At 36.0% G+C, this 25718-nt stretch overlaps 1 protein-coding gene and 1 non-coding gene across 4 annotated transcripts in view; one reads left to right on the top strand and one right to left on the bottom strand.

Annotated features, from left to right (window-relative positions):
• Positions 1 to 699: 699 nt before the first annotated feature.
• Positions 700 to 25718, top strand: part of LOC138699586 (carbohydrate sulfotransferase 11-like) — a 70485-nt gene continuing 45466 nt past the window's right edge. Inside the window, exons 1-2 of one of the 3 annotated variants that reach the window (XM_069825588.1) lie at positions 700 to 988; positions 1164 to 1268. In XM_069825588.1, the coding sequence (XP_069681689.1) occupies positions 845 to 988; positions 1164 to 1268 (249 nt within the window). In that variant the 5' untranslated portion in view covers positions 700 to 844. Of the gene's footprint in view, positions 1080 to 1163; positions 1269 to 25718 lie in introns of all 3 variants that reach the window. The other 2 variants (XM_069825591.1, XM_069825590.1) reach the window with 2 other exon arrangements.
• Positions 16846 to 16919, bottom strand: TRNAR-UCU (transfer RNA arginine (anticodon UCU)). Its single transcript has one exon. It is a non-coding gene; the product is annotated as a tRNA-Arg (tRNA).

The following is a 25718-nucleotide window of genomic DNA, read 5'->3' as shown; positions in this document are numbered from 1 at the left end:
TGAACGTACCAGCGCTCTACCACTGAGCTACCCGGGAACTCCACCCGACACCGTCTCAACTTTTCCCTTTATATCCACACAAATCGCGTGGGCTGACGAAACGCCAGAGACCCACAACGAGTGCACACAATCTCTGTGTGACTTGGAATTGTGGTTTTCTGTTAACGTACACAGTAACGTATATATTATGACAAATCTAGTCTTTCAGGTGAAGCTCCCTGTAAAGCAGATTTGAATAATTTCAAGGGAAAAATTGTCCCGGTGCCGGGTATCGATCCCGGGACCTCTGGTTGAACGTACCAGCGTACCAGCTCTACCACTGAGCTACCCGGGAACTCCACCCGACACAGTCTCAACTTTTCCCTTTATAACCACACAACTCGCGTGGGCTGACGAAATGCCAGAGACCCACAACGAGTGCACACAATCTCTTGAGAAAGTACTTAAGCTTTATTCTTACTACCCATTGTAATAATGAATATGTTTGCGAACTCTTGTCTTCTCGACAACTTCTCGGAAGTAAGAAAAGTAGAGTTAACTCGAGTTCTTTGTATAAGAACCAACAGTAAGTCACGACGATTATGAATAGAGCAAATAAATAAGAAGGCTCACACAACGCGGTCCGCTCAACCTGTATTGCGGACCACTGCAACAGTAGTTGTGGGAAGCGTCGCAGTGGCGCGCGCGTGCGCGGCGGTGCCGGAGCGGACGACCGGCCGGGCGGGAGGGCGATCGACCCGTTCCGTCAGTGTGCAGCATGCAGCACGTGGCGACGGCACAACATTGCTCAATGGTCACTTGACCCGGAGGCCTTCTCAACAACGCCGGCAGCACAACGTCTTCCATGAGGCCGTCGAGGTACTGTCGCTGCCTCAGGCGCTGCGTCTTCCTGCTGGCCGGGGTCGTCACGGTACCCGCGGCCTTCCTGGTGCTGGCAGGCGCCGGCGGCGGCGGCGGGGGCGGCCCGGGCCGTCCGCACCTCCGCAAGGTGAATCACTGTGTGTGTTCAAGTGCGACTGTGTGTGTGAGTGCAGAGCAGCGTGACTACGCAAACTAAGAGCTCGGTTTCAGATTTTCATGTAAACACCACTATTACATGTTTATGTCTCCCCTCCGGGTGCAATTTTTACATCAAAATTAATCCAAGAATTTTGTTTGCACAGAATATCTACGAATCCACTCATCCAGGAAGCTTAGAACAGATTTTTACGTCAGTTTCCGCCGTACACGAAACGCACAGAATGAGTGGGGCGAACACTGAAACGCAAGTATGAAAATTTTCACGTTCTTGATCAATAGGCCTATGCAGCCATATAATAAAAAATATTCAATATAGAGTATCCACCCGCCACTGAACGAATATCGCACACTTTTATCACTGCGAATGTGGCACTATAAACTAATTTTCAACACTTTTATCACAGCCACAACACATTTCAAATTTTACTGCACTGTATGTATGGAATTATCACTGCATTAACACATTGATTAATACACATAACACACACTTAAACGAACTACATGTAATTATGAACAATGGATACAGAGTAGCCCGCCATCACGTTCCACTTCTTCCACTAGGTGGCTCCCGACACGACGTAGACCAAGGAGGGTAACATTTGCAAAACGAAATGATACTAAACGTGAGGGATGTTACTAAACGTGTGTAGTATTATGTGACAGGTTAGGTTAGATTATTTTATTTTATTGGGTTATTTTACGACGCTGTACCAACATCTAGGTTATTTAGCGTCTGAATGAAATGAAGGTGATAATGTCGGTGAAATGAGTCCGGGGTCCAGCACCGAAAGTTACTCAGCATTTGCTCGTATTGGGTTGAGGGAAAACCCCGGAAAAAACCTCAACCAGGTAACTTGCCCCGACCAGGATTCGAACCCGGGCCACCTGGTTTCGCGGCCAGATGCACTGACCGTTACTCCACAGGTGTGGACAGGTTAGATTAGGTGTATATTATGTGACAGGTTAGGTTAGGTTTGGTTAGGTGTGTATGCCCTAGTATTACGTGAGAGGTTAGGTTAGGTTAGATTAGGTGTGTAGTAATGTGTGACAGGTGTTGGCGACACTGAAAATCCCTCTCACAAATTACGTCACATCCAGGAAATATGGCGGTGTTTTTAATTCACGTACGACGAATTTGGTATATAAGTGAGATACGTATTTGGAGCGAGCTGGGTGGCCATATAGCTCTCCCAGTGATTACACCCAATTTCCACTACTCCAAACTATAAATCTTAGGAATTTTCAGTAGCGATGTGCATTCAGGGGAAACAGAGAAGCAGCAGTTGTAAGATGGCAGCACCTCTACACGAGTGTATTATTGGCAAGTTACTATAAAAACTTACTATGAGGGAGAGTCAATAATTTACAAATTGAACTAGCGACATGTATTTTTCTTAATAGCCACCTGAAGCTTTCACCGCTAGGTATTATTCCTAATTATCGTTGCGAATTATTAAAAAATATCTAGCGATGAACAGCGACAGAAGACCAGAAAACCCAAACGTTAAAAGAAATTTCAGCATGAATAAACCGCTGAAAGAACATCTGAAAGTTTTTGAGTAAATAGAAAGGAAGCTGCTCGCAGCCATGTAATAAACCACTAATCTACGATTCAGAATTAAAGTGCCTATATTAATAAATAAAAACATAAGAGCGTTTCCCTACTGAACAGAGGCTACGATCGCGTGTGTGCTTGAATCTTGCTTGTTTTTTTTCTCCCGAGAATTTCTCAAACTCTAAGGAAAATATTAGGTAATTCCATGGTACATCGATGACCATTAATTTGAGGAATCGGAACCATTGCAACAAAACAGTAATAATTAAGTAATGTCATCAAATCATTCGCCAAATACAGAGTGTCTCAGAAGGAATATAAAATACTTCAGGATAATGTAGTTTCAGTTAACCGACATCTATTTAACCTGATATGCCTGTATCCGAAGTCTAACGGTTGGGGAAAAATTAAGGGAACGTCTTACGGTTCCGTGTACTATACTTGACGTGTTACGCCATAGCTTCTGCACACGGCAGTATCTGAGCACCGCAACTCCAGCGCAAAACACACAACTGAACATACGCTCGCTTAATATTTAATTCGTGTATTCGCATAGTGCATATGGAGACATGCTTTTTGTTTATTGATTTTTGTGATGGCAATGCATTGCATTGGCTGTTGTTGAGGAATACAAACGACGTTATCGCGATGGAAAGGTTCTACCTAGCTGTATTTTTCCGTATTTACCGGGTGTCAGCTGAAACTGGCAAACTACCAAGTGTTTCATTGAGTTCGGGAAGAGAATCGGTACCAGTACTTGATACGAATTTACAAATCATAGAATCCATAAGAAGAGCAGTCTTAATAATCTGTCTTGTGTAATTATTCTATTTTCTTACTGAGTTTGTACTTAATTATGAAATAAACTTATTGGAACAACACAAGATGCAGCATTTTCAATAATGTATCATACCACAATGTTCTAAAACATAGAAATACTTCTAGTAATGACTCTCTCCATTTAAAACAACTTCCCAACCGTTACATTTCGGACATAGGTATAACAGGTTAAATCGATGTAGATTAATTCGATCTACATTATCCTGAAGTATTTTACATTCTTCCTGAAGCACCCTGTATAATTTCGCTATCATCAATTCCATCGACGCTAAATAACTTCAAACTGATACAGGGTCGTTAAATAAGTGAACTTATTATTCAATTTTATTAATAACAGTAATATACACCTTCTCGGTTTCACTTCAAAATGAGGATACTATTATTATCTAAATATCAGATCGAAACTGATGGAAATTATGTCTTTCTTATTTAAGATGGACTGAATAATCAATACTTTTTAATGCAACCAAAATGTTACATTTAACTATATTTCAGATGATCAAATTTACAATGTAATTATTACTGTACATGCTTTCATTACAATTTTAAACACAGATTCACAATATTTCAGTACAATAAATACAAAAGTTTGCCATATCCATAATAAAATGTAATGTGCCTCTTTGAGTCACGTGACTTTTACAAGATCTCAAATATTCTGAATAAAGCGTAATTCAAAAATACTATCAAACTTTTTTTAGCAATGGACTGGTTATCCATCCCGAGGAAATTTCATTTAAGTCATAGGCCTAACACCAGGACTGAGTTCTAAAGACTACAATTTATAAATTAAAAAAAAAAAAGACAAAATTATACGATTTTGTTTGCTCTACCATTGAAGAGTAAAAGTTAGCATGTCTATCTGTAAAATGAGAGGCTCAAGGTTCAAATCCTGGCTGGGACAAGTAATCTGGTAGGTTCCTCCCCCTCCCCCCCCAGGTTTTACACAAGTATCACTATGCGTTTTGAGGTTTTGATTTATCTGCAGAAAATCAAACTCGAGTGGGATATAATTGACTATTACACGATTAAAAAAAGTATATAAAGATTAGAAGAAATAAAGTGCTCTAATACAGCGTTTCTCAAACTTTTTTGAAGTGGGGACCACTTTTTAAAGTCAGAACAGTTCCACGGACCACCTTACTCTTGTTTCTTTCGAAAGCAAATTTATCATTTTCGTAGCATATTTTAATGCCAGTATACTTATATTTTAAAATTGAATTAAGGTTCGGTACTTTGATCCTCTGTTATGAATTCGGGTGGTCCCTGGCTGGGTTACAGGCGCGGGTCCAGATGTGCAGGGAAAAGATGTCGAGAAACACCACGTACAGTATATAGTGCTTTAAATCTCTCTTTTGTTGCTGAGAGTAGAGTGGGAAGTCGATAGACGGGTAAGGTAATAAATTTCATAAAATAAAATACTGGGAGAAAAAGTGAAATTCGATTGTCATGTGTCATTTCCAAACTCTGAGATTTTAAGCTATAGTGTGATACGAAATTCGTTTGAATTTTATTTTTTCTTCTGTCTTTTTTTTGAAGGACCACAAGGGCAGACCTCGGGGACCACAGGTGGTCCGCGGAACACAATTTGAGAAACGCTGCTCTAATACGATAAAAAATTAATTGATTTACTAAAATGTCTTGAAAATGTATTATTGTACCATGTCATCATAACAAATATTCCGCAAGATGGCAGTAGCGTGTTATGATGAGCTGTTCTCTTGTTACCAGTTGCGCCAACTATACAATCTTCATTTAACTCTATGGACGATAACTAGTCAAGAAAGCTTTGTTATTTCAGTTTCATTTTTATTAAAACAGTTGCATTCCACTTCAATTAGCAATATATATTAAACAATCCCAGATATGTGATTACAATCTTATACAACAGAAGCTATAATATGACCTAAATATCATAAACAATATAAATTATAGAAAAGTTTTAATTAAGGATGATGAAATAAACATGAATCATTTTAAAAGATACTATACAATATTTTTAAAAGTAGAATGTTGGAAAACAAATAAATGAATGCTAGGGAAGTGATAAAACAAATGCTAGGGAGGTGATATATATTGTAGGATAATCAGCCATGATTATTTGAAACACGTCGTTCCGTACCGTTTTATTGGTCAAAAGTAGTATGACGTAGTAAAAGTGTAACAGTCAATCGAAAATCGCAGGCCTGACCGAGACTCGAACCTGAACTGGCTGAAATACAGGCTAATGGAGTAGAATACGCAGCCACCGCAGGGACAAATGTTAATTACTATTAAAGTAATAACAATCAGTTTCTAATTACTCTCCTCTTCACTGAATTGAAAACCAAACAAGAACCCCAACGCAGGAAGCAGATAATATAGCTGCCATTTACAAATGAAACAGTCCGTCCATTATTATTAGCATAGCAGTGCCTTCCTCAATTTACAAGTTTTAAGTTGAAGGTGTGAAGGTTTTGATTAACAGTTCTCGCATTCATAGAGAGTATAGTACAGTTTCTTACACATCGATGTTCGTTTTTACAACGTGAGAAGTCATACATTTAATTTACTTAGTGATTTTGTAAGTTTAAATGCGAAGTTTCAAGAAATTATTTCCGCTTTAGTCTACATTAATCATGAGATTTATTAAACGTAGGTTAAAGTCGATTTCATGAATCACGTGGTGGTAATGGTATGTTTCATGTACCATCTACCATTCTAGTAAGTTTGCCAGTTACATTAATATTTATTAAACTTTTATGAAACAAAATTTAAGAGACATTATTTTGGTCCGACAAGTTATATTATATTATATTAGCTATATTATATTATATTATATTATATATTGTATTGTATTGCATTGCATTGCATTACATTACATTATATTATATATTGTATTGTATTGTATTGCATTATATTATATTATATTATATTATATTATATTATATTATATTATATTATATTATATTATATTATATTATATTATATTATATTATATATTGTATTGCATTGCATTGCATTACATTACATTATATTATATTATATTATATATTGTATTGTATTGCATTATATTATATTATATTATATTATATTATATTATATTATATTATATTATATTATATTATATTATATTATATTATATTACATTACATTACATTACATTATATTATATTATATTATATTATATTATATTATATTATATTATATTATATTATATTATATTATATTATATTATATATTGTATTGTATTGTATTGCATTGCATTGCATTACATTACATTATATTATATTATATATTGTATTGTATTGTATTGTATTGTATTGCATTATATTATATTATATTATATTATATTATATTATATTATATTATATTATATTATATTATATTATATTATATTATATTATATTATATTATATTATATTACATTATATTATATTATATTATATTATGAAACAGTCAAAGCAACACTGGGAAATTTTGTGTTCCTCCACCACAGTCATTTTTCCTAACTTCTTAAGGTGAAAGGTTTATGCGCTTGACATTCCAGAAACATGTCACTCTTTAGCTTAATACGTTGACGTCATTAATTATAGGAGACCTTGGATGACTGAAATTAAGATGCGAGTTTTTGCAAAAAATGGTCAAAAATAAATTGTTGTTGTTATTATTTTTTGTACGAAAATATTCCTTGGGCATTTAGGACGTTGATAGCAGGAGATTTTGTGCTTCTATGTCTTCTTTGATGTCCAGGAGCGATTTTTATATAGGCCTGCTCCATATGTCAGTATTGTATCTCTTTTTACAAATGTCTTTTTCTCGAAACTACATTTATGACGTTCAAAATGCTCCTTGTACATGAAGTTTTCACCAAATTCAATTAATATATTCGTACGTATCCATGCATATATTACCTGAGATTTAACGTTGAGAAATATTAAGTAACTTAAAAATTAGAAGCTAAAACATTATAATGGTAATAAAAAATGTGAATTAATAAATGTCTGGTCAAAAAAAAAATATGTTGTTCCTAAAAACTAGCCTAGATATCACGAATTTCACAACATTAACATATTTTCCGTGAATACGAGTCCGTATGCAAAATTTATGAACGTTCTGTATTTAAATGTAATGCGCATGAAACATTTTGATTATATCACTAATTTGCATAATTAAAATAAAATATACTTAGAAACAAGGAGTCCGAATGAGCCGAAAATTTGCACATACCTTATTCTTAATGTATCTAACAAACAGTTAAAAATGAAATAAAGCGGATTAAAATTGTAAAAATTTCAAAATTCAGTCCTAATATCCCTTAAAACAGAGTGGTTTAGAATTCAGCAAGGGGAATCAAATAAACGTAACATTATAATGAATTCATTAATATTCGTACAAAAAATGAAATAATTAATAAATGCTGGGAATATAAAGATAGAAATAGCTAATTTAACATATATAAAGAGTGAACTGTAAGCAATGTCATTAATTTTTGGGGTTATTCTTTGAGTTATTTCAAACAAAAAAATTGGATACAATTTTGATAGTTTTTGCTTCCTTTTCGAGATAAGAATTGTTTCATATGAAAATTTTCATAGCATGTGTTCGCAAAGGCATTGATTTAATTCGCAATATACTCATTCAATTTAAATGTTAAATGTTATGTTTTATTTAACGACGCTCGCAACTGCAGAGGTTATATCAGCGTCGCCGAATGTGCCGGAATTTTGTCCCGCAGGAGTTCTTTTACATGCCAGTAAATCTACTGACATGAGCCTGTCGCATTTAAGCATACTTAAATGCCATCGACCTGGCCCGGGATCGAACCCGCAACCTTGGGCATAGAAGGCCAGCGCTATACCAACTCGCCAACCAGGTCGACCAGTCAATTTAAGAGAGCAATGTATTATGATAATAAATGATTGAAAGAATTTTAGCTTTGCCCTTTAAATATACAGAAATTTGAACCGAACAAATGTAACTTTTCGTTCTCCCCCCCCCCCCCCGAAAAAAATTAAATGTTACATTTATTCGGATAAAATTTCAGCATATTTAATTTAGAGTACAAAACTACAGTTCTTTCAATCTTTTATTATCATAATACACTGGTCGCTTAAATTGACTGACAATGAGCGTATTGGGAATTAAATCAATGGCTTCCCCTAAAACACGCTAAGAAATGTTTCAGATAAAACAATTTTTATATCAGAAAGGAAGCAAGAAATAGGAAAATTATGTTAAACTTTTTTGGTTTAGATATATGAAAGAATATTTCCCTGAAACTAATGACATTACTTAGGTTTATTCTGTATATTAGACACACAAGGTGGATTTTTAAAGTCTTACTTACTTACTTACTTACTTACAAATGGCTTTTAAGGAACCCGAAGGTTCATTGCCGCCCTCACATAAGCCCGCCATCGGTCCCTATCCTGTGCAAGATTAATCCAGTCTCTATCATCACACCCCACCTCCCTCAAATCCATTTTAATATTATCCTCCCATCTACGTCTCGGCCTCCCTAAAGGTCTTTTTCCCTCCGGTCTCCCAACTAACACTCTATATGCATTTCTGGATTCGCCCATACGTGCTACATGCCCTACCCATCTCAAACGTCTGGATTTAATGTTCCTAATAATGTCAGGTGAAGAATACAATGCGTGCAGTTCTGCGTTGCGTAACTTTCTCCATTCTCCTGTAACTTCATCCCGCTTAGCCCCAAATATTTTCCTAAGCACCTTATTCTCAAACACTCTTAACCTATGTACCTCTCTCAAAGTGAGAGTCCAAGTTTCACAACCATACAGAACAACCGGAATATAACTGTTTTATAAATTCTAACTTTCAGATTTTTTGACAGCAGACTGTATGATAAGAGCTTCTCAACCGAATAATAACACGCATTTCCCATATTTATTCTGCGTTTAATTTCCTCCCGAGTGTCATTTATATTTGTTACTGTTGCTCCAAGATATTTGAATTTCTATTCAAATTAGCGCATTGGAGTTTAATACAATATTCTCTTTAATTTTATTAGGGGGAGAAGCAACTGCAAATAAAATGTTATGGTACGAATTTCGGTGAACCATTAGTAAGATAACGAACTTTTATCTGAGCCAGATTTATATTACAGTATCTTTATTTTCTACAACGCGACAAAAGATAATTTGAGATAACGTTTATCTGTTCTTGCTTCCCGAAGATATTTAAACAATTTCACAAGTTTTCGGGTAAATTGGGCACATTGTGATTTTTCCTCTGCATTTTAATTGTATTAAGACAAATATAAATAAAAGGCCCGCGCCGTAGCGTTGTGGTCTAAGACGTCATACCTGAACTCGTATAACGGAAGGAGCACTAGTTTGAGTCTTCACACGAGAAGAAATTTTCTCGTGAAATTTTGGTTGGTGTATGTGTATGGGACCGGTGTTCATCCAACATCGTGATGAGTTTTGGGGGCTACAGTTGATAGCGAAATCCGGTTTCGAGAAACAGCTGTAACGGCTGGGGGATCATAGTGTTAGCTACATGATACCCTCGTAATAGTTGGATGATAGTTCACCTCTGCTCAGGCATGTGGACATGAGAGCAGCAGTCGTCTGGTCAGTCTTTGCCCTCTAAGGTCTGTCGCACCCAAGTGTATTGTTATTATTTTCACAGTTTTCTGCCCAAGGACAATTTTTCACTGCAAACCCAGCATTCTCCAATCTTTCCTACTTTCCGCCTTCCTCATTAGTCTCCACATACGATCCATATATCTTAATATCCTTTATATATCTTCTCCTGTCCCGATCTTTTCTCTCATTCACCATTCCTTCCAGTGCATCCTTCAGTAGGCAGTTTCTTCTTAGTCAGTGACCAAGCAAATTTCTCTTTCTCTTCCTGATCTAGTTTCAGCATTATTCTTTCTTCACCCACTCTTTCCAACACAGTTTCATTTCCTATTTTTCTGTCCATTTCTCACGCTCCAGTCTTCTCCAATCCACATTTCAAATGCTTTTAATCGCAAGTCTTCACTTTGTTTCTATTCCAAACAAAATCACGCTCCACATACAGCACTTCACTAGTCTCTTCCTTGGTTCGTTTTCCAAAGGTTCCCAAAATATGCTCCTGTTTTTACTAAAAGATTATTTTGCCATTGCTAACCTCCTTTTGACTTCCTGGCAGCAGCTCATGTTACTACTTATAGTACACTCCAAGTATTTGAAGCTGTCCACTTGTTCTATTGTCTCATTTCGAATTAGCAACTTTGCTTTCTTAATTTTTCTTCCGATAACCATGATCTTCGTCTTATTTGGATTTATCTTCATTCCATACTCCTCACAGCTGTCATTTACCTCCAGTAGCATATCCCTTAGTATCATCTCCTCTTCTGCTAACAACGCCATATTACCAGCAACTCTTATTCACTTTATTCTTCTTCCTCTTACTTTCACCCCTCCTATGTTCTGAAAAGATTTACAGTTGAGCTATGACAAAGACAATTTAGTATGATATTCTCATATTGATGTTCCTGCCTTAGATTTAATAAAATGAAATTTGAAAAATTGGCACTTAGCACATTTGGAATGCTAAGTCTTCAATTAGGGAATATATATTTTTTAAATTATTTGAGATAATGTAATGAAATTTTGCAAACCTCTTTATTATTGAATAATACAAATATTCTGTCGATAGATTGGTTTTAAGTGTCAATTTAAAAGACCTTACTTATAATATAAAGCAGTAATATCTTTATATTTTTATTTAATAATACAATTTTAATTTTTTTTACAAACCAAATAATATTTTAAAATTCTGTCTGCGTGGGATTTGTTACATATAACATAGGTAAAATGCATACAAAATATTAGATCCGCATCTGTAACAGGTAATGGGGAAATGTTCCTTATCTTCTGTAATATCAGATCAGGTTAGGTCGGTTTATAACTGGACTTATTGTAATGCTACAATATTCTAAGTACGATTCACAATACATAAATTCACTTTAAATAGCCATACCAAATTTCAGGTCGTTAGCTCAAAAACTTGGGATCTGTGATCAATCAATTATAACAGCGCATTTGGACAGACGTCTTTCCCTTAACTGTGACTGTACTGCGTGTCCCAGTATTTCTATGCAGTTGATGAATATTACATCGTTCGTGTCTTGAAATAATCGAACTGTAATTTCTCCTACGAATCAGGCATACGTCAGCTAATTTTAAGTTCCTTAAAAGAGTCTGCCAATAAAAGAAGACTTCGACACAGTTAATATTACATTGCTCGTGTTTGAAAAGGATCAAACTAACTTCAAAGGTGCCTCGCTGTCCTCTGAACAGAATGGAATAATGAATGTTGACATAGTACTGTCACAACTGGTTCAAACCAGCCGACTTAAATGTTACATAACACACATTTAGGTGTCAATATATCTTTGAAAACATCTGGGTAACATTTGAATACATGTCTTCTGGAAGTGGTAAAATGTTGCATTATTAAAAGGCGGACCAAAAGTTAACACTCATTTCAACACCCGTTGAAGACTTGTAAGAAGCCATAGCAAAGGTTTTTGAAAAAAAGATTCGCATCAGATACTGAGCGGAATAGTGATATGCGTTACAAGAGCGGTATGTTGAAGTTTTCATGTTCGAGGAAAAGTTTGAAAAAGCGAAACGTAGTTGAGCTTTTTTAATTTCCGAGAATTGAAAGAAAACATACCGCTCGTATATCGTACATTATTTTGTGCGAAGATCGTTTATTACATACCTGAAAGAGGAATTTCTAATTAGTTGCAATGAAATCTCCATCTTGGTTTCTGTTCAATGACGGCAAATTTGCAAAACAAAAATATCTATCTTCAACATTGTTGCTTTAAAATGTTTTCTGTGTTTACTATACTCCAGCAGGCCGTGATATACGTCTGTCTTTCCCCCCCCCCCCCAGTCTATGATGAGTCTGGAATCTTATTGATTTTTTCACGGCTTCCTTAATGTTACTTGCAACACGAATGCAGTAACTTTAGTGGAGTTGTAGAGTTTACTTAATTTTTGCAAATATTTAAAAACAATAATTAACAGTGCAATTTAGGTGAAATTGCAGTGGTAAGTTTCCAATTTATAATTATTACTATATTGAACGTCTCTAAAAATAATATGTTAAAAGCCTAAAGCAGTAAAATCGATATGTCACTTAAGCGGTAAGAAGAGGGAAATTGTTATGTGTGTTAGATTGGGAATACTGAATGTGGAATTTTAGACTTTCCGCGGAGGTTTTGTGCGGAAACCAAGCAAATACGCACGATCTCCCACAAAAGTATTTTGAAGTACTCCAGATCTTCTTCAGCGATATATTGATGCAGTTAGCGGAACGGCTATAACGTCAGATTTCCGCTCTGGTAATCTGGGTTCGAATACCGGCGGATCCAAATGGAAAAGTGGTGGACAAAGAAGGTGCTTAAATGCTATTTTTTCGGAGTGAGTTCCCGTTTAGGCATTCCACCACTCCTCCATTTCACCACCATGCAGTGCTATGTAGTTCTCCTCCCATGGTGCAACGAGGGCAACGCCTATGGTCGCAAAAAGAACTATAGCTTCAACGCGTCGCTCATAGATGGTGGCACTTAGGTGAATGATGCAAAGTCAAGTACCCGACTTGAATTAAAAAAGATAGAGGCTTTTGACACAGCATATTATCACAGTCTACTATATACAGTCACGAAGCTTGAGTTTTGAGGGTGCTAGAAACAATAGACTGTGACGGTTTGCATTGCCTGTAATGAGGCGGTATTAGCGATCCTAGTGGTGAGCAACTATCTAATGTTTGCATATTTACTACGTATTGAGCTTCGCGACTGTATATACTAGACTGTGATATTATAGGGTAAAGGTTGATAATATTGTGATAGTTCTTTTTGAGAATGTATTGCAATTTTACTGAGAGAAAGGAAAATCGGTTTTTTGCGTCAACGTATTAAGGGGATGCGCTACTGAAAAATGACAGTTTTTGAAGAAATGTCATTTTTTTTTATTTTACTCTTCATATGCTAAATTTCAATGCTCCATTACCATAACCTGTGTTTCAGCTATAATGTGCACTATAAAAAACATATAAAACTCTTGTTTTAGATTCCAAAAAACGGTTTCCAAAATAAACGTGTTATTTTCAAATTTTATTTTTAAAAGAGTTATTTCTTGGCTTAGATCATTGAAATTTTCCTGATTAATTCATAATCATGATCATAATATGCTGTTAAAATTTCAATACATTATCTCTTAAAATGTAGACATTATAAAATTCAGTAGCGCATCTCCTTAAGGGAATGTTTGTGGACAAGTTTCTGCGCAAAACCGGTTCTTCTCTCGCTCAGTAAAACTGTAATACATTCTCAAAAAGAATTATCATAATATTACTCGTATCACAATTTTACCAACCTTTACCCTATATACAAGCAAAACCGTAAAAATCGTATTTCTGTCTCTTCTCGTTGCTGAGAAATACTGTTTCAAAATGTGTATACATCAATTTGGGACACTCCGTAGCTACCAAAACATTTGATAATAATTTACTATTTTAATATTCGAATTTCATACCTCCAAGCAGTAAAAGAGTGAAGGAAATGATTTACGAAAGTAATATATGATTTTTTACTTTCGATAGTATTGTATTGGGGGTGCAATGTACAAGCATGTTATTAGGAACTGGAGGGCAGTGACGTCGCCAGGATCAGAGCAAGGGGGGTGCGGATGGGGTGCGAGATTTAAAAATGTGGTACATAAAAAATTCAAACTGTTCTTTCATGCACTTGCGCGCATACTATACATCTGTTTATTATTATTATTATTATTATTATTATTATTATTATTATTATTACTATTATTATTACTATTATTGCTCATCACATCCATTACGATACACTATGGGACGTAGTTTTTTCACATCCAAGAAATTGTTTGTTTGTTTTTGTTCTTCAAAATAATTTATGCCTAGTATTTTGTTAATAAATTGCCCTTTGGGGTGCGGAAAGGGGTGCTCCGATTTTTTATGGGGTGCTTGCGCACCCTTTCGCACCCCCCTAGCGACGTCCCTGCTGGAGGGATAAAGAATATCTAAAATAGTGGAGAGTTTTCAAAGGTAAGAAGTTAAGAACATCTTAATGTGCAAGGAGATATTTAATTCAAAGAGAAACGAACTAAGATGGGTCGTTAACCTCTAAACAGTGCACTGTACACTAAAGAGTATTTCAGATGATAACCCTGCTGATGGTGTCAGCTTTATGATGAAACAGCACAGCTGCACCCTACTGTGTGACTATGAAGTCCTGTCTGAAGCTGTATATCGGTACTTCACTGGTTCTCTTCATTAACAACACAGGGTTGATGAGAAGTAGTTTTGAATTGAACTGAATTTACGGGAGGGGGCACTATGGTACAGGACTGCGACATGGATACATATACAATAGGATGCGAAACTGCGGTCACCACCATCTGGCGGCGGGGGGGGGGGCTTAAATAAGATGATCAGCGCCCAACATTGGTGGTGAACATTAGAACTACGTGTTGGGTATATTACCCAGAGTTCTCTATTTATCCGTACGTACATCTAGTAGACAATTACATCTTCATCGTCTTTGCTGTGGAAACAATAGGCTCCTGGTGTAAAGAAGCAAAAGACCTAGTTTCCGAAATTGGTAGAAGTTTTATGACTGTTACTGGAGACCCTCACTGCACCAATTATCTACGGCAACGAATAGGAATAGCCATCCAACGTGGGAACGCAGCCAGCATTTTGGGTACCTTTCCAGACGCCAATTCTCTGGATGAGATTTTCTTCATTTAATTATCTGAAAGCAAGTCAAGGGTGAAGTTCTTCACCATAAAGTGTAACAAGATGCTGGCATTACTAAGCTTTTGTGGATTAAGAATAGTCCTCTACTTTATACAGCTGGCTTTGATGGAAGCATTCGATTGTCTGACGGAAGAAATGGTGAATTGCAGAATCCATTGCTTGGACACTCAAACTGTATTCTTGATATGTCATTGTCTACCGATTGCAGAACCCTGTTGTCTTCTTCAGATGACAAAACTGCCAGAGTATTTTCTCTTCAAGTTCCAGATGTGTAACATTTCATTGTTTATAACATGTACAGTTAAATATTAGAATTTTATCTGTGAATAAATCAGTGTTAATTCTTGAAAATGTTTAACACAATTTATCCGTTCGAGATATTGCTCGAGGATCGAGATGGCAGACAGAAACTTGCTAATAAGTGAACATAAAGTGATACGTGTGTGTATAAGCAGTGCATGATGAACAGTGATGTTTATGGACGTTGTGAAAATAGTGTTGTTGAATGTATTGTAAAGTAATAGTAATATAATAAATTGAACTATCTAAGTAGTTCTTGCAGACTTTTCCATTGCGCTGTATAATAAATACCCAACGAATATAATCCCAATTATCTAACCTTTTGCTTTCTTTTTTGTCTCTGGTTATATTTTAATCGGGTAGTGTAAAATAGATCGTCTCTTTTATCTTCCTGTTGGCTCCGGTAAGAATTTTCAGTAGAAGATGCTGTGAGGAATAAAAATGTAAATGTTTTATTTTAAATTGGGTTAGTTTTGAATATCGATGAAGGTGGGAGGGAATACTTTCTGCACAGTTTAACATTTTCGTCACCAGGTGCGCTGCTAAATGCATGGAGTAATTACTCTTTTCGCTACTTGGTGCGCTGCTAGATGTAATAACGCCCCTCCCCCCAACGGGTAGCAGCGAGGTTAATTTCTACAACAGCGCCTCTAGTATGTGTTACGGGAAACTCAGTAAGTTTCGCATCCTATTATATATTCATCCATGACTGCGACCTGTTACGGTCTATTGGGCTAACCTCAAACTAGGCGCATTCCAAAACCCACACCGGCTGACTACACTAAGGTTAGATGCGTACCCAGGTGTCAAGCAGGCAACTTCCCTCGTCCCTAGGCCAGCCCCCTTCGTCGCCAGCCGGGGACATTGTGGGAATTGTGCAGGGACATCAATGGACGGCATGTCGAAAGGAACCAATGAGTGTGTATGAGTGAGTTTGTAGTGTACAATCGTCTTATGAATACAAATATCATGAAGTATATCGTTTTCATGAAAACAGTCACTTATTTTATGGACACCTTGTATGTTGTGTTGCACATATTTTTGTGGAACAGAAAGCTACAACTCCATACTTCACAATAACTTTCAGTTGTAATTTATAATATAATATTATGTCATACTTTTGTAGATTAGGGCGCAGGTTCGGAAATGGATTTATTCCGAGATAAAATTTAAATTTAAATTATGGTTTATTTAACGACGCTCGCAAATGCAGAGGTTATATCAGCATCGCCGGTGTGCAAGAATTTTGTCCTGCAGGAGTTCTTTTACATGCCAGTAAATCTACTGACATGAGCCTGTCGGATTCAAGCACACTTAAATGCCACCGACCTGGGCCGGGATCGAACCGGCAACCTCGAGCATAGAAGGCCAGCGCTATACCGACTACGCTACCCAGGCCGACTTCCGAGGTAAATGGCAAGTTGTACAGGGACATCATTTTATTTTTACTTCAATTTTTATTGTACCTGAGTTTTTTAATGTACTTCACTCCCACCCCTTCTACTAATGAAGTTCAACCGTCCTCCACACAGATCCAAGACCGCATATACAGTCACAGTAGCCTTACGGTCATAGTAAACAGTACATTCCAAAAATATGTTCTCGTTTTCCAGTGACGAAAGAGCTATCAATATTGAATCATTTTCGCACAGGTACCTACGTCGTATCCCGGTTTCCCCCACCAGCTTTTATTCGCCAGCTAGTGGCTGGGCTGTCTTAACTCTTTTATGAGGACATTAATTTATGTTAGGAATTGGACGTCTACGTAATATTATACAACTGTTTAAAATAACTTAAATAATAGAGCCTCGTTAAGTAATTAACTTCACGTGATTTCCTCCCATTTCTACGACCCTACGACATAACTACTTGGACGGACAGTAGATAGTATGTCTGAGTAATTTTATCTTTTCGGATCGGGCAGAAGCGAAGATTGAATTTACAGTACGTAAGATACTCTTTTATAGAGTAGGTACAGAATTATTTCAACATGAGTTACTAGTCCGAAGAACGAAACTGGTAATTGGGATTAGGTACAATAGTCTATAATATGCACATTAGAACTTAAGCCTGTATCGAAATGAACGGCCACCATTTTAAGAAATGTGTTTAAATATCCATATTATAACTATTTTTCAATTTAACTTCATTCTCTGTATTGTACGCTGATGTGCTGTAGAGAGTATAATATACACTCCATAAAGAATACGTTCACATAGACAGCTCAGTTCGTGAGTAAAAACACTCATTGTTAATACTGTACTGTATTTTGATTAAACAAAAAAAATAATGAAAGTGATCAAACTGAAAAGCGCAATATTTCCTAGTTTACGTAAATGGATGAACTACTTTTCTTCCCTCCTATACCTAGTAAAGTGATTTGTTTGTATATTACGCCAGTATCATCGAACTCCAGCCGTGGAAGGGGGTAGCAGACGGCGTTGATCCAGAGGTATAGGCAAGTTAATATTAAAAATGTTAGTAAAAATAAAATGATGTCCCTGTACTTGTAACGACAGAACACACGTTTAGCTGTTGTCGCAAAGTCAATGCATGGACTCCAGCAGCAACTACACAGTTTAGATACATAGTGTACTTGCAATTTATTACCATACACATTTTACCCCTAAACGCCCTATTTCTGCAAAATCGATCATTAATTTCTGGACACCTGTAGATAAATACTGATCAATTAAGTACAGGAACCAACAGTTCAAAGTCACTGTTTAAGGAGACACTGTGGTTAGTATCCGTCACTCAAATTGGGCACACTGTCCAAACACGTGAATTATTGCTATTAACATATGCCATTGCTGTCTGTTGTGGCGTGCAGGATATCTGTATGAATAGTCTCGCAGTGACATTGGATGACAGCGCATCCAGACGAGATGCATGTCACTGTCACGCTGTACCGTATTACGGTGTTAATGTCTTCTAACTTGCATCATTCACAGTCGCAAATGCTTTAATGCTACCAATTGGACATAAATATCCATTTGTTGTTCTAATGTTTGCATCTCTTACAGCCCCTCATCTCATTCACGGCAGTCTTTTCTTTGAACGGTAGCTCCTGAGCAGTGACTACAAAACTGGATAGGCCTATTTCTATGCAAAATTGAGGAACAATACGCAAATTGTTTATGATCCCGTTCTGTAGGCCGTGGAGAATCAGATTCATGGATCATATTCAGGATTTTGATTTTATTACTATTTGCTGACATTTACTGATAATCAGGGAACGGATTTATATGGACTAAAAATATATGAAATATGTAAATATATATGTAGTTATTTTTACCAAAATATGGAATTAAATATGGATTTTTACCAAAATATGGAATTAAATATGGACTTAAAATTATAAAAAAATGACTATGTACGTTAAATATTGGTACATTTTAATCAAACTAAACAAAAAATATAATGGACGTACCTTATCTTCCAATGTAGTTTCAACAAAACACAATTTTTATTGTCTGTTACCATAACAATAGGTTACAAACATTTCTTTCAAGTGCTGAAAAGTGAATCTTCTTCTATTGTCTCTGAGGATAGATTTATACTGACTAAAAGAGCGTTCGAAGTCACAAGAAGTAACTGGTACATAATTCAATTTCACAATGTCTGCTGGGGATAAGTCCAAGTTAATCTTCACTGTTGATTCACCACTCATCACAGCAACAACCTTTTGTAGTTCTTCATATCCAGGGTTTTTTGAAAGTACAGTGTCCACCTTAGCTCTTACTGCATCTGCAACTTTACCTCTACCACGATTCAGTTGTTCCACAGTACTATTTATAATTTCAAAACTTTCAGATAGTGAAAGGTGCCTATTTTGGAGACTTTTGAGCGTTTTTATGATGCATGAAAATGTATGCTGAATGTGAGCTAAGTCATTCTTCACACTTATGTCACAGGTAACTGTTTTCGCAGTATCAATTGAGACTGCATCTTCAGAGTCCAATGCAAGGAGAACATTGTTAATAGAGTCTATATGTTCGGCATAATATTCAACTGCTTCTAGCCATGTACCCCATCTAGTTAAAATTGGCTTTGGTGGCAATGGAATTTCAGGGTACATTTCTTTCAACACGTTAACTCTACTGGGAGCTTTGAGAAATACTTTTTTCACTGATGAAATCAACAAATCTACTTTAGGGAAATTGTCTCTGACCACTTCTGCCACACGATGAAATGCATGCGCCACACAAGTAAAATGAGTCAATTTAGGATATACAACAGATAATGCTTGTCCAGCTTTGACCATATAAGGGGCAGCATCGCTAATAAAGAATAACACATTATCGTACATAATACCCTTTGGCCACAGGATACCCATAGCTTCGTTGAACAGTTTAACTATAGTTTTGTTATTGCACTTTTCTAGAACATCACAATGTAAAAGAATTCGTTCAGAATATTGTTCACTTAACAAACCGATAACTACATTACCAACAAGTCTACCTTCTTTGTCGGGAGTCTCATCAATGGAAACCCAAATTGAACTATCTTTAATTTCATCTCTTATCTTCTGTATTGTCTCATCGTAGATGGATGGAGCATACGTCTTCCTAAGTGTTGACTCATCCGGGATTGTATGTTGAGTATATTTTTCAAGGAATTCCCTGAAGACCTTATTCTTTAGTTTGTAGAGAGGAATATCAGCAGAGATGAGAGAACGGCACAGGTCGATGTTAAACTCAGATCTTACATTCGATGTTGTTGGTTGTGTTAAAAACAATTGTCTCTGCTTGGAATTTAGTTGTTTGTTGGCCTGATGTTTACTAGTTGTAATGTGTTGTTGCACCAGGAACTTTTGTGTAGATGATACTGCACACTGACACAAATTACAAAATAATATTTTATTGTCAGTTGATAAACCATCTTCTTTAAATTCTGAAATGTAACTTGTTAGTTTTGATTTTAAATTGACTGAATGACGTACTTTTGGCATATTTACCGTCTTTATAGTATGATTTACAAAACTGAACCTATGTGTACTCTGACTGGCATTTAACTGTTGAGCTGCACAACTGAAGTCTGTTAAAAATTTTAAATTAAATTAATACAGTTTTGTAACTTACTTTCCCATTGTTGATAGGACTGCTAATTTTCAAATAACTCTGATGTTAAAGGGATTACTGAACATGTGTTTAAATCTCTATTGTTGAAATGTATTTTTAAAAGTTAATGGAATTTTGTTTTGTTTTATTGTTAAACCTAATATAATATGGACTGTTTTATATGAAATATGGAAAATATATGGAAATTAACGAAAATATGTACTAAACTCTAAAATATGGAAAAATATGGAAAATAAAAGTAGGATTTTTCAACCCTACACATTGTGAAACATAAAGATAATGCAAAATATAAATTATATTAGCTTTATAAGTAAATATGTATTTACATATAAATCCTTTCCCTGCTGATAATGTAAAAAGTTTTCACTACATTACTACTAAACTCTAGTTTGTCGGACGACGCCGCGTTGACATCTTATTAACAATTCAGTAATTTTTAACAATGATTACAGCAACATGTCCTATGGAATTATGAGCTGGAGAAACTGGGCAACCACTTATGATAAAAGTTTTTATGCCGCAGAAGTGAATGATAAGATATACATTGGGAACTTCATGTATCCAAAAGTTAGATGTACAGTGTTTTTTTACAGAAATGAAATTTAATTTTTCAATGCATGTTCTGACAATTTACAATCTATATATCATATATAATTTGAACTGGTAATGGAAATTACGGGAAAACGGCTGAATGGATTTTAATAAATGATCCCTTATTTTGAAGCTTGGAACCCGAAGTTTTTCAGAAAAATAGTAGCTTTCAGTGAAGCGTTAGTTTTCCTACATAATTTTCATATTTTCCAAAATCCATCTTTCGTCAGTTTTGAGAATTAATTGCATAATTTCAGAATAAAAAAAATACACACTAGCCTACAATAAACAATTGGCTTACACGAAGGCTATGACCTGCAGGATTGCTGACATATTTAAAGCTCAAATTCAATTGGTTATTAAAAACTTCAAAGCTTACTAAAAATAATTTACAGGTCTGATTCTGCGGTGTGTAATTTTATGAGTACAGCTGTGTATTGGATATTAAAATCTACAAAACTTGATAACATTTCCACCATTAGAAATTAAATATTATTATAATTAATGCCATGATGTGACTATTTTCCATTAATTACAAGTATTAATGCTATATTGATGATATGAAAGTGAAACGTTTGGGGTTATATAAATAAATGTAGAGAATATATGAAATTAGATCTTCATTTCTATAATTTACTGAATGGCGGCTATATAACTTCAAAACTTACGTAAGATAATAATATTGTTACTAAAAATGAAATATTTTTATAGATATTAATCAAGTGGAATTGGGTCTTTTTCATATATTTAATGGCGGTGTGGTATAGATATTTATATGCGTCATTCTCTTCAGTATTGGCTCGAGAGAGCGAAAAAATTACAGTTCCTAAGGAAAAATCAAAAAGTATTACTTACTGATAAAATAAGACACCTAGAAAATTTTGTAGTCTCCCAATCATTTCAGCAAAATTTCTTAGCAGGATAAAGTGATTTTACCCTCTACATTTTAAGCTCTCCATGCAGCAGGTATACCAAGATGCTATGTTTATTGTTCGAAAGCATAACAAACCTGACATTTTTTTTAACTTTCGCGTACAATTCACAATGACCTGAATAGCTATTGCCACAGTCTACTATATACAGTCGCGAAGCTTGAGGTGATTTTTTGCAAATCTCGTGATAAAGCGCTCCAAACGGTTAGCAACTAGAAACAATAGACTGTCCACGGTCGACTTTGGACTGAATCGTATTTCCATCGAGTGCTAGCTCGTTGCGTATTTCACATTGATGCTTGTGAAATGTTCGTTATTGGTTGTAATGAAAAAGTTAGTGGCTAAAATACAATAATTGGAATAATAATATTTTACTAGAGACGTAGAAAAATTAAGTTTGTTTTAATGAAATTTATTGATCACGTTTTATTTTCAATTCTGGTGGGATTATTATTCCTTAGGCCTACTTTTTTTTCAAAGGATATGTTTTTAATTATAGCTGTTAATTTTGTTGTTATTTTTATTTGTTACTTTATTAGAGACGTAGAAAAAGTCTGTTACAATAAAATTTATTAATCACGTTTTATTTCCAATTCTGGTGTGATTATTATTGCTTAACCTCAACTACGTAAGCCTATACTACAAGTACCGGTACACGTACATAAGTTAATACATTAATTCATATTTCCATTATTATTGTTGTAAAGGGAAATGCAAATTGATATTTATTGGTTTCATAGTTAATTATCGCTATAATCTTGAATGAGTGAAGCGATTATAGTAAATTTCAGTTCGTTTAGCACAAACAAAAATAATATTAACCTATTTCTTGCAGGTATCTTCGAGTTTATGGTGGAATTTAATATACTTCATTAAAATAATAAATTAACTTTATGCATTTAATATTTAAATAATGGAAGGAAGGTGTTAATTTTTCCAAAAGAATACAACGAAAGTGTAACATATTTTGTCGGCTGCTAGGAGAGAGATCTGCGATGATGAGGCGATAGTAGCGATCCTAGTGGTGGGCAACTATCCATGTTTGCATTTTTACTACATATTGAGCTTCGCGACTGTATATAGTAGACTGTGCTATTGCTTTAGTCCCACATGAAAAACCCACTGATCGTTCTGACATTGTTACTTGCGTTTTCGCGTTGAAACTCAAAACCTGAAGGTGGATAGGTTCAAGGGTATTAAAAAACCATTCAGAGGGAGTATGTTTCATTGTTATGGAAGAAAATAACTTTCAAAATGTCTGGTATTGTTTATTGAAAACAAATCTGAACAATTTTTATTTGAACGTCTAATGGACTTAGTTTGCAGCATTTGCTGTACAAATCACTAGTAGTTGTTAAAATTACATACCCTGTTACAGTACCTCATTACATTTTTGACACCTTAGCACCATTCATCATACAATTCTGTTAAGCATGGCAGTGTTGTGTTGGAATGTTGGATGATAGACGGATTGAAGATGCGCGAGACAGACCAATAACAAACTACAGCAGTGTAACAGAGATGATAAGGACTTAAGGCGCACACTTATGCAACACACGTGATGCGGAATGCGCTTCTAAAAAGGATGCATAACTCATGAAGAACATGTCATCGAGCATATGTTCCTTAACAAAAAATGACCCTCTCTGTGTGATCTATCATTCCTCAAAGTTTGTCGGTGAAGTCCTGTTACACCCTGTATATATATTTTTCTCGAACATACCCTCCATCTTGTGATTCTTTGGGGAAAATCAAGAAACTTTTTTTTTCCTTACACCTACATTCCCAAGTTATCGGCACAAGCGGGAATCGAAAGCACGCTCGCGGGCAAACTCGGATCCCGAGTTCCACGCGTCTCACCGAGGCAACGCCGGTAGTCTCCTTAACAGTGTTAATACACATTCTTATAAAAAGTTTATCGACAAGAGTTCGATAATCAATATGTCGGCAGCTAAGGAACTCACGGCAAGTAGCAGACGATGTTATATAATTTCCGCACCTTCGCGTAAAGCTATCAATGTTCATGTCAATGTCAGTGGATATCATCTCGTGGACCGTGATCTTTCATTCATTTGTATTAAATAATTGCAATGCATTATTTGTTTCTTATACTAATTCTGGGAGATCATCGTGCTGATCATATTACCCCTGTACTGGTTGGATGATCGTTCATCTCTGTAGACGTGAGGCCAGCAGTCGGCTGCTCACCCTTGGGCCTCAATGGGCTGTCGCGCCATGATTATTATGATTATTATTATTATTATTATTATTATTATTATTATTATTATTATTATTATTATTATCTCTGGAGAGACATTTTATATGAGATGTGGAACAGATACTTTTAAGATTGGAGGATCAGATCAGAATAATAGGTTGTATTAAGAAGTGTGAAGAATTTAAGTAGGCCTACTTTGGGGATCGAATATGCCGACCTGGGTGGGATTACCTGAGAATTGACCATCACATAAAAATACAATCTTCTTTCGTTGTTAGGTTCTTGTGTTCCCCTTGTTCTCTTTGTTTAACCCTTGTTCTCCTTGTATTCCTATGTCCTCATTGTCTTCCCTTCGTTCTCGTTGTATCCCATGTATTTCCCTTGACCTTCTTGCCTTCCCCTCGTTCTCCTTGTATTCTCATTGTTCTCCTTATAATCCTCTTGTTCTCTTTGTATTATCCTTGACCTCATTCCTTCCCTTTGTTCTATTTCTACCCCCCCAAGTACCCATGTATTTCTCTTGTTCTCCTTGTATTCCCCTTGCACTCCTTGAATTCCCCTTGTCCCCATTGTATTCTTCTTGCATTCTCCTTGTTCTCCTTGTATTCTCCTTACTCTCCTCGTATTCTCCTTCACCCCACTGCTTTCCCTTTGTTCCCTTGTACTCCAGATACCCATGTATTTTTCTTATTCTCCTTGTTTTCCCCGTGTCCTCTTTGTCTTCTCCTTTTCTCGTATTCCCCTTGTTCTCCTTGTATTCCACTTCCCTTCCCTTTGTTCCCCTTGTATTCCTCTCATCATCCTTGTCTTTCCAATCTTCTCTTTATCTTACTTTTGTCCACCTGTGGAGTAACGGTTAGCGCGTCTAGCCGCGAAACCAGGTGGCCGGGTTCGATTCCCGGTCGGGGAAAGTTATCTGGTTGAGGTTTTTTCCGGGGTTTTCCCTCAACCCAATATGAGCAAGTGCTGGGTAACTTTCGGTGTTGGACCCCGGACTCATTCACCGGCATTATCACCATCATCTCATTCAGACGCTAAATAACCTAAGCTGTTGATAAAGCGTCGTAAAATAACCTACTAAAAATTTTCCTTTTGTTCTCCTTATATTCCCTTTGTTCTTCTTGTATTCCCCTTGTACTTCTTTTCGTCTCCTTGTTCTCATTATCTTCCCCTTGTTCTTCTTTTCGTCCACAGGCTCTCTTTATATTCCCCTCATTCTCCTTGCATTCTCCTTGTTTCATTTATCTCACCATCCACACGTACAGTGTGGGACTCACCTCAGAGAACATCACAGGGGAAGCTGAGAGTGGGGATGTAGTGGAACTGATAAGAGGTGTTGACAGGCTAAAGGTCTGATCATTCAGCTACCGCAG

Source organism: Periplaneta americana, chromosome 5 (genome assembly GCF_040183065.1).
Source record: "Periplaneta americana isolate PAMFEO1 chromosome 5, P.americana_PAMFEO1_priV1, whole genome shotgun sequence".
Lineage (NCBI taxonomy): Eukaryota > Metazoa > Arthropoda > Insecta > Blattodea > Blattidae > Periplaneta > Periplaneta americana.
Note: the sequence above shows the minus strand (reverse complement) of the source record. Positions and strands in the feature narration are given on the sequence as shown.